At 41.3% G+C, this 14008-nt stretch overlaps 1 protein-coding gene across 3 annotated transcripts in view; it reads right to left on the minus strand.

The window, feature by feature from the left end:
* CDS1 (CDP-diacylglycerol synthase 1) overlaps positions 1–14008 on the minus strand; it is a 107641-nt gene that overhangs the window by 42034 nt on the left and 51599 nt on the right. For all 3 annotated transcript variants that reach the window (XM_057547047.1, XM_057547048.1, XM_057547049.1), the window contains 2 exons: positions 5872–5999; positions 111–207 (listed from right to left, as the gene is read on the minus strand). In XM_057547047.1, coding sequence (XP_057403030.1) covers positions 111–207; positions 5872–5999 — 225 coding nt within the window. The remainder of the gene's footprint in view (positions 1–110; positions 208–5871; positions 6000–14008) is intronic.

Genomic DNA, 14008 nt, shown 5'->3' on the forward strand with positions numbered 1-14008 from the left:
AAATTTGCTGCTGTCAAGTCTTGAACCACCTTCTTTTTCATGACATGCTCCAATTTACTTCAATATCAATGCTGAAAAACAAAGCAAGAGACACTTGGGCAAACACTTACAAGAAGCATCAGCATAAAGGATCCCATATAGATGATCAGGAAAAACAATGAAATCATAGTTAGAGTAAGAATTCCACGAATCCACCAGTTTTTCCACCTAAAAAGGAAATATTTGTAGAGTTAGCATTAACGTGTTCTTAAATTTTTGTGTGTTGTTTCAGTAACGAGTTGCCAGACTTACAGGTTTCCCTTAACTATGTTTTAGGAATCCCCTATACTTTACCTTATACAATAACAACAGCACAAACCAACCAAACAAACCAATAGCATTCGCTCACTCACGGAGAGCTAAAGGAAATGTAAAAATTATGTTAGCCGAAGAAAAAAACTAGTTTTTGTTGCATGTGAACGAGGATGAATCGTGAGGCTGGGAGGCGAGGTGGCCAACGCAGACGTGTGCACATTCCACCCGGGGTCACTCAGGTGGGAAGGAGGAGCCAGGTGCACAGCCCTCCCAAAGGGCGTCTGTCCTTCCGTGTGGTGGATTAAAAAAGTACTGATTTTAAGGTGGTGTAGAACAGAGAGCATGGCCTTGCAACGAGAAAAAGTAAAGAAAGGTCAATGCGGAACTGAAACTGGAGAGCACCGCGATTTCAGGGAAATGAGGAAGGTGTGGGGAGGTCCGTCATTGAGGGCAAGGCCAGACGGAAGGTCAGTTCTTTCTGTTGCTCAGTGTGTGCTGCCTGCTTTCCTGCGGGACAGAGCCTTTCGTAGAAAAGTATTCTCTTCTCCTTGGGCCTCTGCTGGTGCTGAGAGCAGAGCTTCCCTGAGGCACACCTGGCTGGTCCCTGGTAGACTGAGACTTGACCTCCTCAACCCTCTGCCGTCAGTGAGGGCCTGGGGAGCCCATCTGCCTGCCCCCCCTCACCGCAGGAGCCTCACACTTCACCCCCTGTGTACCTTACAAATATTTGCACTCTTTATGTGGTTACGTCATAAAAAATGTCAGCAGCCACTGTATGAAACACCTCAAATTGTTCTAACAACACCTATAGAAGGATGATGCTTTCTGAATCTAAAACTGCTGCCCTCTGAGTTTATTCATTCTACACTCATTTTACGTTATACTCACAGTAGTTTTTAAATAATTTTCTGATTTCTATTAATTCAAATGCTAACATTTAAATTATATCACAAGAGATTCTGACCCAACGTATAGTAACATATATGCACTGTATTCTAAGCACAAGCCCTCGTTCTCCTCTCTGTAACAGAAATATTAGCTGATTTCATCCATTTATTGAATACTGATTACACTCCCTGCTTTCAATCACTCTCCTATATAGTCTAGATACCCCTAGCTACTCTTCCTCAAATATCCCTTTGATCGGGGCTTCCCTGGTGGCGCAGTGGTTGAGAATCTGCCTGCCAATGCAGGGGACATGGGTTCGAGCCCTGGTCGGGGAAGATCCCACATGCCGCGGAGCAACTAGGCCCGTGAGCCACAATTACTGAGCCTGCACGTCTGGGGCCTGTGCTCCACAACAAGAGAGGCCGCGACAGTGAGAGGCCCGCGCACCGCGATGAAGAGTGGCCCCCCCTTGCTGCAACTAGAGAAAGCCTTCGCACAGAAACGAAGACCCAACACAGCCAAAAATAAATAAATAAATAAATCATTAAATGTTAAAATGGTAATATTTTAAAAAATATATATATCCCTTTGATCATGTCCTTTCTGCACACAAGACCTAAAATGCCAACATTAAGTCCAAACTCTTTTATATAGTTTCCAAGGTTTTTCACAAGGTGGTCAAATTGTACTTACCCAACTTTATTTCCCTCTACTGTTTAGTTAAGTATGTAGACTCATACATTTTTTCATGAGACTGTAAGCTTTGGGGCTGAACTGAAATGAATGCAGAATCAAAAATGCTACAGCTGAAAGGTTCTATTTGACTTAATAAAACGAACTCTTTGAGGATGAATGAATGGATTAGGAAACTGGGCTAGGTCGCAGAGCTAGTCAGAGGTAAATAAAGGACCATAAGCCAGTCTCCTGATAATAATCCTGTCTTCCTTGCACAAACCTCAGAAATGTACTTAGCCCTCCTTCATAACTGATTCAGAATTACTGAGAACCTCTTCTAGAGAGTGTCAGAAATCAGTCCTTGGTGGGAGTTGAAAGGTCCAAGTGTACCTCTAATGTTAAAGGGCTGGGAACGGCAGAGAATGGTAGCTTCTGAGAACCAGAGATTTAAACAAAGACCTACTCTCTTTTATTATACAGATGTTACTCCAGCCAGAAAAATTCCCCTCCCCAAAAAGATCAAAGACTTAATTGCCTTATTTTAATTTAAATGACTCCCCAAATCTCCCAAGAATACCTAACACAAAGTTAAGCACATAAAAGCACATACTTAATATATATATCCATTGATACAGTAACCCAAAGTTATCTCTCAGGGGAGAAGCACTGAATTCGAAACAGAGCATTGATATGCAAAAAAATATGTACCACTGTTACTAAAATCCAGAGGAAAGTCTGGTTCCGAATTCAAAATTCTTGATTTCCTTTACCATGCCACCATGATCACATTAGAGAAAGCCTTAATTTTGAGTCCAAGTCATCACCTCACAGATTGTTTCAGATAAAGGAACTCAGAATCAGGAGAGAATTCCATTCAAGTCTCATGTTTCCAGGACCTATATGAGCTAGAAATGAAATTTCTAAAAAGTATATAATTAAGCAGTGTCCTTTAAAGTGATTATCTAAAGTGGTTACACATTTATTGCTCAAATCAGTTATGTGACGCACAATGTCTTACTGTTACTACAACTCTTAAGGGGTTATTATTTCAAAAGTAATAAAAATTTATTTTCCTTTTTTTTTTTTGGCCACGCCACACAGCATGTGGGATATCCTAGTTCCTCGACCAGAGATCGAACCCATGCCCCTTGCAGTGGAAACGCGGAGTTTTAACCACTGGACCACTGGGGAAGTCCCAAAAGTAATAAAATTAAAAAAAAATTTTCCTAATGGTACAAGCATAATGAGAAAGACCTAGGTTGACAAGGCAGCTCACCTGAGCCAAGAATTAGGGCACAGAGGCACTCTTCAAGAACAAACAAGAACCTGGTGGGCCATCTAGCAAAGAGCAGGAGTTTTGAGAAAGCCCATCTACCAGCCTTAGAAGGAAGCTGACAGGATGTGTGCAGGTTCCCAGGGAGAAGGAAGATGGCATTATAGAGTACAAGAGCACCAGCAAGACTGTGCCTGGGTATTTCCACGGTTTCTCAACCTTCACTAGTAACGTTTGAGCCAGCTCATTCTTTGTTGTGAAGAGTTGTTCTGTGTACTGTAGGATCTTCCCTGGCCTCTACCTACTAAGTGCCAGCAGCACCATCTCTTATTGTGACAACCTAAAATGTCTCCAGACACTGCCAAATGTTCACTGGTTGACGGAAGGTACAAAATCCAAGGCATTGCCCCTGGAGAGAACTACTAAGTTAGACTCATTGCTGAAGAAGCTCTTCACTAAAGGATAGAGCCAGACCTCACTGGCTAATGAATATTCATTTCCACAGACCCATACACGGGTCAAGAAACAGACTGCTGACAACTTGCCAAGTGACTGAAGACCTTTCACGCTCTTTCCAATTTCAATGGCTTATGCTCGTTTTGGCATTATATATTAGAGCCTTAAAAATGAACATAAATCTTGACCAAGGAATTTCACTTTTAAAATTTTATACTAAGAAAATAATTATAGATGCTAAATAAAAGTTAGCTATAAAGAAATATATTTAAAGCAGAGTTGGTTTTAATTGTGAAAATTTAGAAATTGGCTAAATGTCCAGCAATAGGTGATTCAGTTAAGTAAGTTGAACTATAGCTGTACAAAGGAATATATCATACAGCCATTAAAATATTTACATATATTTAAGGATGTTGTTCCTAATACCATGGAATGAAAATGAAAATACCAAGGCAGAAAACAGTACAATGCTATTTTTACATTACACACACAGGCACACACATGCACACAGTGCAAAAAAAAAAAAAAGTTTCAAAGATAAACATCACAGTATTTTAAATATTAATGTCTTGGTAGGAGGATTATAGGGTTTTCTTCGGCAAACCATGTACATTCCTTATGCAATTAGTATTTTTAATCCTATGCATCTACAATTTCTAAATCTTTGCAAGGCAGACTATTTGGGGTATTAAATAAAAAGAGGCTAAAATGTAGATTTTAAAACATTTATTTAATCTTTACAGAGAAGTTTCTCGAAAAGATTGAAACTAGTCATATATCATCTGCTGTTAAAACCAATTCTTTCATAAATAGAGCACAATGCCTAGGTTCAGAATGTGGCTCTGTCACTTGCTAGCTACACGACCCTTGATATAAAACATTTCTGTGCTTCAGTTTCTCCATTTATACAACAGGTATATAGCCATCCATACCTGTGTTACAGGGTTGTTGTGAGAATAAATTAGTCAAAACATATAAAGTGCTTGGAGCAGCACCTAGCAAATATACATGCTCAATAAACACCAGCTACTACTACTTGCCACTGTTGCTTTATGCCAGGAAAAAAAAATTATTAAGGAAAATCTTGTTATGAATGACACACAGGAATCCAGCATTATTCTTACATAACATCAATATGAAAAAAAAATCCAGATCTGAGAAAGACCAGGTGAGATTTTTAAAAAAGGTACATCTGTGAACTAGGTCATGAAAACAACTGGGAACAAGAACTACTAAAATGATAACCATGCTTTTAATAATGGACAGCAAAAATTTATTCTATTGGCTAAAAAATATGAAAACTTTGTTTTGAACCAATTTATTCTACTATGGTCATCCTCTAGGAAATTAAAAATCAGAAAAGCTCATATTAGATTTACTAGATATGACTAAATCTGTATTTTCCAAACTCCAATTTATGACCCATGGGTAGTAAAATCAATTTAGTAATCCAGCGTATTTTTGTTCAATAACATAGAACAGCTATCAAAAATAAAAGAAATCAGAGAGCATCACACATAGCAATGGCAAGAATTGCTTTATAACATTTTTACAGCAGTTAAAATATACATTTGTGTGTCTCTTGGGGCATGGTGTAAAATGGACCTCATACTGTGTGTCACAGTATTAAAAAGTTGAAAAAAGAGTGTTCTGTACCAATATTTAAGGTTTCATATGTTAATCTGGATAAAATATTATATTTATTTTGTTTTTATAAATTTTATAATTCCTATTACAAAGACTACAATGGAGGGCAATATAAAATTAGCTGAAATTGGGTGGTTATTAAACATTTAAAAGTATAGCACAAATATAAAATGGTAAAGGGTTGTAGAGTTTTGGACAATGATTTTTAACTCTGTTAAAAGGCAAAAACTTACCTATTTCCATCTGGCATTTGAAAAACAGGGAACAGAGAATATAGAATTTTCTTTTTTAGATGTTCCAATACCAGAAAAGGCAACCTGATGTGGTAAATGGGTCACTGGCTTCAGAAACCTGGCAGACAAGGGCAGAAATGCCAAGTCCACAACTTACTAGCTCTGTAACCTTCACCAGTTAACCTCTCAGACTTGGTTTTCTCACACTTAACAAGATTTTAAGGATTTACGAAAGGATGTACATCAAGCCTCTAATACTGTGCTCATATATGGTGAAAAAGTGTAAAGCCTCCTCTCATAGCTCTAAAACTCACCAAAAGTGAAATTTATTACATTGGACATGGTCCAGGATAACCTCACAGCTTATCTTGTGTACCCATTAGATTCATCTTCAACCAACCATACCTTGAAGACAAACCAGATAGAGCTTTCTTGAGGATCTCAGGGGTTCTATCTGAGGATGGTGGAATTTCTGGAATATCAGAATCTGTTCTGGAATCCAAATCTCCATATCTGTCATCAATATCTGTTTCCTAAAATTAAAGAAAAAAGAAAATCACTTTGCAAAATAAAAGGAAGGAAAAGCACATGCTTGCCAATGCATTTATTTATTGCTCAGTGTGCCAACTCTCATTTATATAACTTAAAACAAAAAATATTAACTTATCTTGAATATCCAAGCACTGTTGTACATCCTAGTTAGGAAAGTCTGATTATCTTTGCTAAAGTCTATCAATATAAAGGATTAATTTAAACAAAAGACACAAAAAGAAACTCCTATATTATCTAAATCAGAAATTTTCCACAGAATCAAACATTTATTGTTTTTCTACTTAACAGAGAATACGGTGTTAATGCCACATAGATTCTGATCAACTGTACATAGTCTCTTTTTTTATTTGATTACAACCAAAGCATCAACAACAAGAGGAATGTCTTACACTGGCATAGCATTTTAGATAGATAGATAGATAGACAGATAGACAGATAGATAGATAGAGAAGCCGAATCCAGCCTCTGTACCCTGACACTGAGTTAAATCTCAGAGAGTTTTGGGTGAAGTAGAAAAGAATAGTTTTATTGCTTTGCCAGGCAAAGGGGGCCACAGTGGGCTAATGCCCTCAAAGCCCATGTGTCCCAACTTGGAGAGGGTAGTAAGAAGTTTTATAGTAATGAGGTGTGATCAGCTTGTGGACATTCTTCTGATTGGTTGGTTGGTGGTGAGGTAAGTGGAAGTCAGCATCATCAACCTTCAGGTTCCAACTGGTCTGGGGTCTACGTGCTTGTGGGAAGCATACCATCAATAATTGTTAACTCTTCCCACCTGGAGGGGGTTTCAGTATCTGCAAAACAGCTCAAAGATATTGTTGTGTGTATCCGTTGGTGGGGAACCAGGACCTTGCCCCAAGGCTGCACTATTGTTTCTCTTGACTGTTTCTCCCCTGTCTCACATCCTCTCCTTTCCCTAATTAACAACTGCTTGAATCTGCCCACTGGAACTCAGAGAAGGTCATGGAGGCTGAATGAAGGCTATTTTCTGCAATCAGAGAAATGGGGGGACACAGAAAGTCTTTGTGCCCAAGAGCCCCACAGGGCCCTGCTCGGTATCAATCCCCCCTTTTCTTTGATACTCCTCAATCTTGAGAACAGATGTTCTCAAGACAAGGAAGCTTCCTTGTCTTGAGACAAGGAAGGGAATAATTGTTTTGGATAGAGACATTAATCATAAACTCAGCAGAGGAACTCGGTTTCAGGGGACTTGGTTTTAATCCCCCTTTTTTAACTTTACCCGAATCTTTTAGGGAATAGGGTGACAACCGCTCTGGCTACTTCCAGCTGAAATGGGGCATAGTCCTGCCTCAATTTGGGACACTGAGTTGGAAATATTACTGAGTTCCAAGTCCTGGATCTGAGTTTAGTATGATTAAGGTCTCAATCCCCTGGGAATTTAAGCCTGAAACCCAGTCTGGACCTGGCTCCTTAAGGGAGACTTGTAGCCAGGTAGCCAGTTGTCTAATTTTATCTAACTAGGTTTTAACTTCTGATATGGTATTTAGATATATATAACAGGAGCTATTGGCCATTAAATATGTCTCCTTTTTTGTTGTTAATATCTGATCTGAAGCAATTTTATTGTCTGAAAAATTTAATAGTTACAAGAGGATACCTTGAAACCATAAGGTTGCAGTTACCAGTGGACACTGTTTTGAGATTGGCTGCTGCCATCCCCTAGGTCTGACACAGCTCAGAAAATTCGAGTTCTCCGCAATACAGGAACATGTCTGAAATCACATCCATATGTCTGAACCAACAGCTACTCCATTTTCACTTTCAATTGCATTTCTCTTAATGGCCAAAGCAGATGTCACTGTTAATGATTTCAGTGCTTTTCTAGATATGAGAAGATGCAAGAATTTGGGCTCATAAAATCTTCTGAAAATATCTAACTATCTAAAGCCCTGTTCTGCCAGTTTTTCTCAGAGCAGAGTGCCTCACTCCTCATCTCCACCCTGAATTCCTTTCAGGGGGTGTTGAAGGTCAGTGGCCACAGTGGCCATTGACCTAATCCTTGCAGAGGCAGATGGCAATTTGCAGTTGGCAGAGGCCCCTTCAGGATCATAAATTTGACCATGGTTTGGGGGGCATTTCATGACCATTTTGTCCCACGGTGCTAGGAATGCTCTTTCCCAGGTCTGGCAAAGATTTCGCTGATAGGCCACTCAGTGTGCTATTACTTACTGGACTAGGCCTTACTAGTAACCAAAAGTCTCTGGGCCACCTGTCTTACTAGTCTCTTATGGTCCAGGAAACTATTCCCTCTTGTTGCTTCTTCCCATATCTAGAGTTACACTATTACAATCATTGATCTCAGATGGAACTATATATCATCATTTTATCAGAGGCTCAGTCACACATTTGGTAATGCAAGAAACAACAATTTTGCAAAACAGGCAATATAAAAAACAATATAGCTAGCAGATTAGTAAGATCCTAAGTCAGAATATAAGTCAAGAACTTCCATTAGGTGCAGCCCAGTACATCCCAGGTCTTCTGACCTAGTCTGTTCTGTACCAATCCTTATCTTTAAGGGAAATTATATATTGGCATTGTCCGTAAGGCACCCAGCCCAGTTTCCTAGTGTTATTAGTCTGGTTATCCCTAGTACGGGTTTAATTGTCCCCAACATAAGGGAGCCTTTAAATTTGAATGAACATAACCTGGTGTTAATCTCCTGGTTGTAGATCATGGAGCATCTGATCTTTATCCAAAGACTGATTACAAAGTTAGGCTTCAGAAACAAACTTAGAGTGTTCTTCTGACAATTTAAGGAACTATCTGGGAAGTGGGTCTTGGTAAGCACAGACACTAATTAACAAAACTAGAATTTAATATTCAGTGAAACATAATTTTTTTCTAAAATTGCCCCCATGTTCATCAAGTACAGCCAAGACTAATTTGTTTCTAAAATAAGATTGGTCCATTGACCACATAGGTTCTTCCACATTGACTCTGGTATAATTCCTCAGAAGAAGTCTCAGACTAAATTTCCAAAAGGTCTCTCAAGGCCAAGAAAGCCATATCAAAGGCCTGCCGTCAGATTTTGCCTAGGTGGATTTCTCTCTTATAGAGGTCCCCAAAATATCAAGATTTCTGCACATGCCAGGAGACAGTTTTTCTCATTCGCCTGATAAGGCTGCTCAGAGTCTCCAATTTTTGAAGGGAACAGGCAGAGGGAAAAGAAAAATATCTCAATTCTACTCACAGAGGTGTAATTTACCAAATTGTTGCAAATCATAACCAACTTGAGGGGAAGTTTTTTTCCTATATCTGGAAAACACAGATCAAAGCCAGTAACATTTCAGACAAAACCCATAAAATTTATAACCATATTCACCAGTTCATTTAGTAACCAATCCTCTTGTTAACTTTTTATGAAGCCGTCAGGTTTTCCCTTAGGATTTTTTTTTTTTTAATTTCTTACCCAGTTTCCCAGTACAACCTGAGATTTATCAAAATACAATAATAACTGACTATAAATCACAGAGACTTAAGAAGTCATGGTTAAACATTTGATCAAAATGGGATTGACAAAAGACACTTAGTTATTGCTGTAATGTGCAACATTTTAAAATAACTAGAATTATGACTGATAACATTTTACAAGGACATACTAGATTTTTAGGAATGCCATGTAATTTAACATACTAAATTAAATATTTCTCTCTGAGAAACTCACAAGCTGTTGTCAAAAGCAGTAGTCCAAGAAAACTTTGAAGGGAGAAACTGAATCTGAATCCGGTCTTGCCCTAGCCCACTCCCAACAAAATCCATCTACCCAACTAGATTTAATAAACCTATCTTAGAAAATCCTGACCATGCACAACTCTAAAAACATGTGCTTTCTTACGGAGAATATCCCAGGGTGGCACCAAATACCTTTAGATTCCTAAATACCTTTAGTCTCTCTTTGCCAAGGGAAGCCAACATTCACTAATTAATGTTTCAGTATCTTAATATTTTATTTGGAAATGACCTACCTATTCAATAAACTTCCATCATTTAACTTAACTCTAAATTTTTAAGCTACCAAGCAGCTGAAGAGATTATTCTTAAGTACACATTCCTAAAACAATTATTCCTAAAGAGTTTTACCCAAAAGCTCTTATCTCACTTGCATTACTTAACACTGATAACTCTAAAGAAATGTCTATATTAATCAAACCAACAAGCCTAAGCCACCTTCAATAGCAAATATCAGTTCAGTACTGAATATTCCCCAGATCATGTGGTCCCAAAATTTATCTTGGCCATTTTCTACACATTTAGATTTAATTTGTAAGTGCTTAATTTTAAGTGAATTAAATAGAGCTCATTTACAAGTTAACTTTTACATAAAGACAGAACCAGAAATCTCAGTTTTTCCGCTTGATTTTAAAAAGGCTTCCCCCCTCCGCCCACCCCCCCACCCCCCGCCTTTTTTTTTTTTTTTTTCTAGAGATAGTCTAGATAAGATAAGTATTCGTGAGGGTCTGGGCACAGCGGGGAGAAATACCAATTCCCTTTTCATGGGAGCATAGTTGAAGATCTCGCAGTTTTGTAACAATACCCTGGGGGGGCGGGGGGCGGGTTAGAAGATGGAACAGAACTCTGGTTACCCATAACAAGGCTTGTCCCAAAGGGAAAATCCCAACCAGCATTCCGCCACAGGCAAAGCCTGACACAACAGGGAAGGATTCCCTGGTATTGTCGCATGTGAGCCCTGTTATTTAGCAAGGACGTCTCCACCGGTCAATATAAGTACTGACACACATACATACAAACAACAAACACAGTCCCACAAACAAAAGATCAGACAAGGTGTAGCCCAAAGATTCCATTTCCACTCCCAGACTGAGGACTCAAAATGGCTCGCAATGATTGGGTAGAATTTTCCCATCCTGTGCAAGCCTGAGTGGCTTACCCCAAAACAATATCCACAAAAACACAAACAACAGATAAACTATGGCCACACAGACAGAATATCAGAGGAGGTATAGTTTAAAAATTCCACTTCCACTCCCAGAGAAAGGCTTCCAAATAGATTGGGTCAGTTCTTGAAAGAGAACAAACCCAGAGTTGGCTCTCAGGGATCCCAGAGTGGCTAGCCCAGATGGAGTGGAGAGAATTCCCAGCCTTTCCATTCCTGTGACAAAACAATTCTACCTGAAGAATAGTATAATAAGTTAGGCCACCATGCAAAGGCCACCTCTCCTCACTTTTAAGAATATACTTTGGCCAAACAGAATTACAATAGAACCTTATTCTTTTTAGTCATAGATTCATAGTTATAGGTCGACCCATCTGCCAAAATTTTCCCGGGGGGGCTATCAGATGGAATACAAGAAGAAGCGCTTCCCATGTTGAGTCGAATTAAACAGCCGTGCACACAAAATGGAAAGCAAAACCAGAATCCTCACCAGCCAAACAGAAGCCACACACACACACAAAAACAAACAGCCCAAGGCTCAAACTGGCTTCCAACTCCCACTAACCCGGTGGCCTTGGATCTTCCTAATGGAAAAATCCCCAAACGGGAACCAGAGGTTCGCCAAACAGACCAAACCAAGTGGCCTCAGCATGCAAGCTGAGGGGGCTTACCAAAACACTGGCAGAGGTGTCGCAACATCCCAAACGCTACTTTTCTGCTTCCCCAAAACAGTTCCTTGGAGTAGGAAGTCCAGGGCAGTCCAGGGAGGAGGAAGAGAGGAATGTCCTCAAGGCAAAGATGGCCTTGGCAGCTGCTAGGGTGGTCCCTCTTCCACCTTACTCCCGCCTTGGAGTTCCAGCTGCCAGGATGGCGGACAGGATATGACTGGGGCTTGGCCTTTCCAGGCAAGAGTCCCAGGCGATCTGGCCTCTAAAGGAATTCTCCAACCCTCCGCTCTCTTGAAAGAGGTTGGCGTGGAGAAAACCTCGGAGTGTCCAATCAAGCCAAGGGACCCCCCCACCTGGGACTGTCCCTGAGTCAGCCCCACCCTGTGCACCAAAATTGAAGCCAAATCCGGCCTCTGTACCCCGACACCGAGTTAAATCTCGGAGACAGAGTTTTGGGTGAAGTAGAAAAGAATACCTTTATTGCTTTGCCAGGCAAAGGGGGCCACAGAGGGCAAATGCCCTCAAAACCGTGTGTCCCAACTTGGAGAGGGTGGTGAGAAGTTTTACAGTAATGGGGTGTGATCAGCTTGTGGACATTCTTCTGATTGGTTGGTTGGCGGTGAGCTAAGTAGGAGTCAGCATTATCAACCTTCATGTTCCAACTGGTCTGGGGTCTACGTGCTTGTGGGACGCATACCATCATTACTTGTTAGCTCTTCCCACCTGGAGGGGATTTCAGTATCTGCAAAACAGCTCAAAGGTATTGTTGTGTGTATCCGTTGATGGGGAACCTTGCCCCAAGGCTGCACTATTGTTTCTCTTGACTGTTTCTCTCTTGTCTAGCATCCCCTCCCTTCCCTAATTAACAACTGCTTGAATCTGCCCACTGGAACTCAGGGAAAGTCATGGAGGCTGAATGAAGGCTATTTCCTGTAATCAAAGAAATGGGGGACTCAGAAAGGCTTTGTGCCCAAGAGCCCCACAGGGCCCTGCTCAGTATCAATCGATAGATAGGTATAGATATGTAGATATATAGATATACACACACATATATATGTATGAATATATATATATATATACACACACACATATATAATTTTTTTAAGTGTTTAAACTTCCATCATTTTATTAGATCCTCAAGAGACAATCACGTCCAAGACGGTGGAGTACATAAACCTCGAGCTCACCTCCTTTCATGGGCACACCAACTTTACAACTATTAACAGTACAACTACTGATGAGAGTGATAGAATCTACCAGAAAAGATCTTCTCCAACTAAAGATCCAAAGAAGGAACCACAGGAGATGGGTAGGAGGGGCAGTGCTGTGATATAGTCAAGAGCCATACCACCAGGTGGGCAACCCACAAACAGAAGAATAATTACAATTGCAGAGGTTCTCCCCTAGGAGTGAGGGGTCTGAGTCCCACACATTAGGCTCCCCAGCCTGGGGGTCTTACACGCGGAAAACGAGCCCTCAGAACATTTGGCTTTGAAGGCCGGGGGACTTACTTTTGGGAGACCCAGAGGCTGTGGGAAATAGAAACTCCACTCTCAAAGAGTGCACAGAAAACTTCTCACACTCTGGGACCCAGGGCAGAAGCAGTAATTTGAAAAGAGCCTGGGTCAGGTCTATCTGCTGATGTTGGCAAGTCTCCAGTAGAGGCAGGAGACAACTGGCGCTCGCCCCAGGGAAACAGACACTGGCGGCAGCCATCTTGGGGAGCTCCTTCTACCATGTAGAAGTGTCCCTCTAGAATTCTGATGCTGTCAAGTGATGCTGGATGCTGGCAAGTGTCCATCTGGAATTCTCCTTCTAGCTTACCAGCCTTGGGACCCAGTCTGCCACCCCACCCCACCCCCACCCACCAGACTACAGGCACCAGTACTGGGATACCTCAAGCCAAGTAACTAGCTGAGCATGTTACTTGCAGCCCCACCCATCAGAAAGCAGGTTACCTTAAGAACCTCTGAGCCCGCAGCCACCCCTGGACACAGCCCTGTCCACCAGAGGGCCCAAGACCTGGCCCCATACACCAGTGCCCAGGCACTAGACTCAGAACCCCCATGGTCCTACAGCTAGAGACCCTGGAACCCAGCTCCACCCACCAGTGAGCAGGCACTGGCCCCCGAATGCCATGGGTTTAGGCCCCGCCCACCAGTGAGCCACCTCTAGCCTCAGGACAAGCCACACCCACCAGCAGGACAACACCAGCTCTGAGACACCCCTCAGCCAGTCACTCCAGGATCTGGCCCCACTAACCAGGGGGCTGACACAAGCTTCTGGACACCCTGGGTTCCACACCAGCTATGTCAGGAACCAGTCCTACCCAGGAGCGGTCCGACACCAGTTCTGATGCCTAGGCCCCACAACCACCCACCCCAGAATCTGGCTCTGCTCATCAGTG

The sequence above is a fragment of the Balaenoptera acutorostrata genome, chromosome 5, assembly GCF_949987535.1.
Source record: "Balaenoptera acutorostrata chromosome 5, mBalAcu1.1, whole genome shotgun sequence".
Taxonomy (NCBI): Eukaryota; Metazoa; Chordata; class Mammalia; order Artiodactyla; family Balaenopteridae; genus Balaenoptera; species Balaenoptera acutorostrata.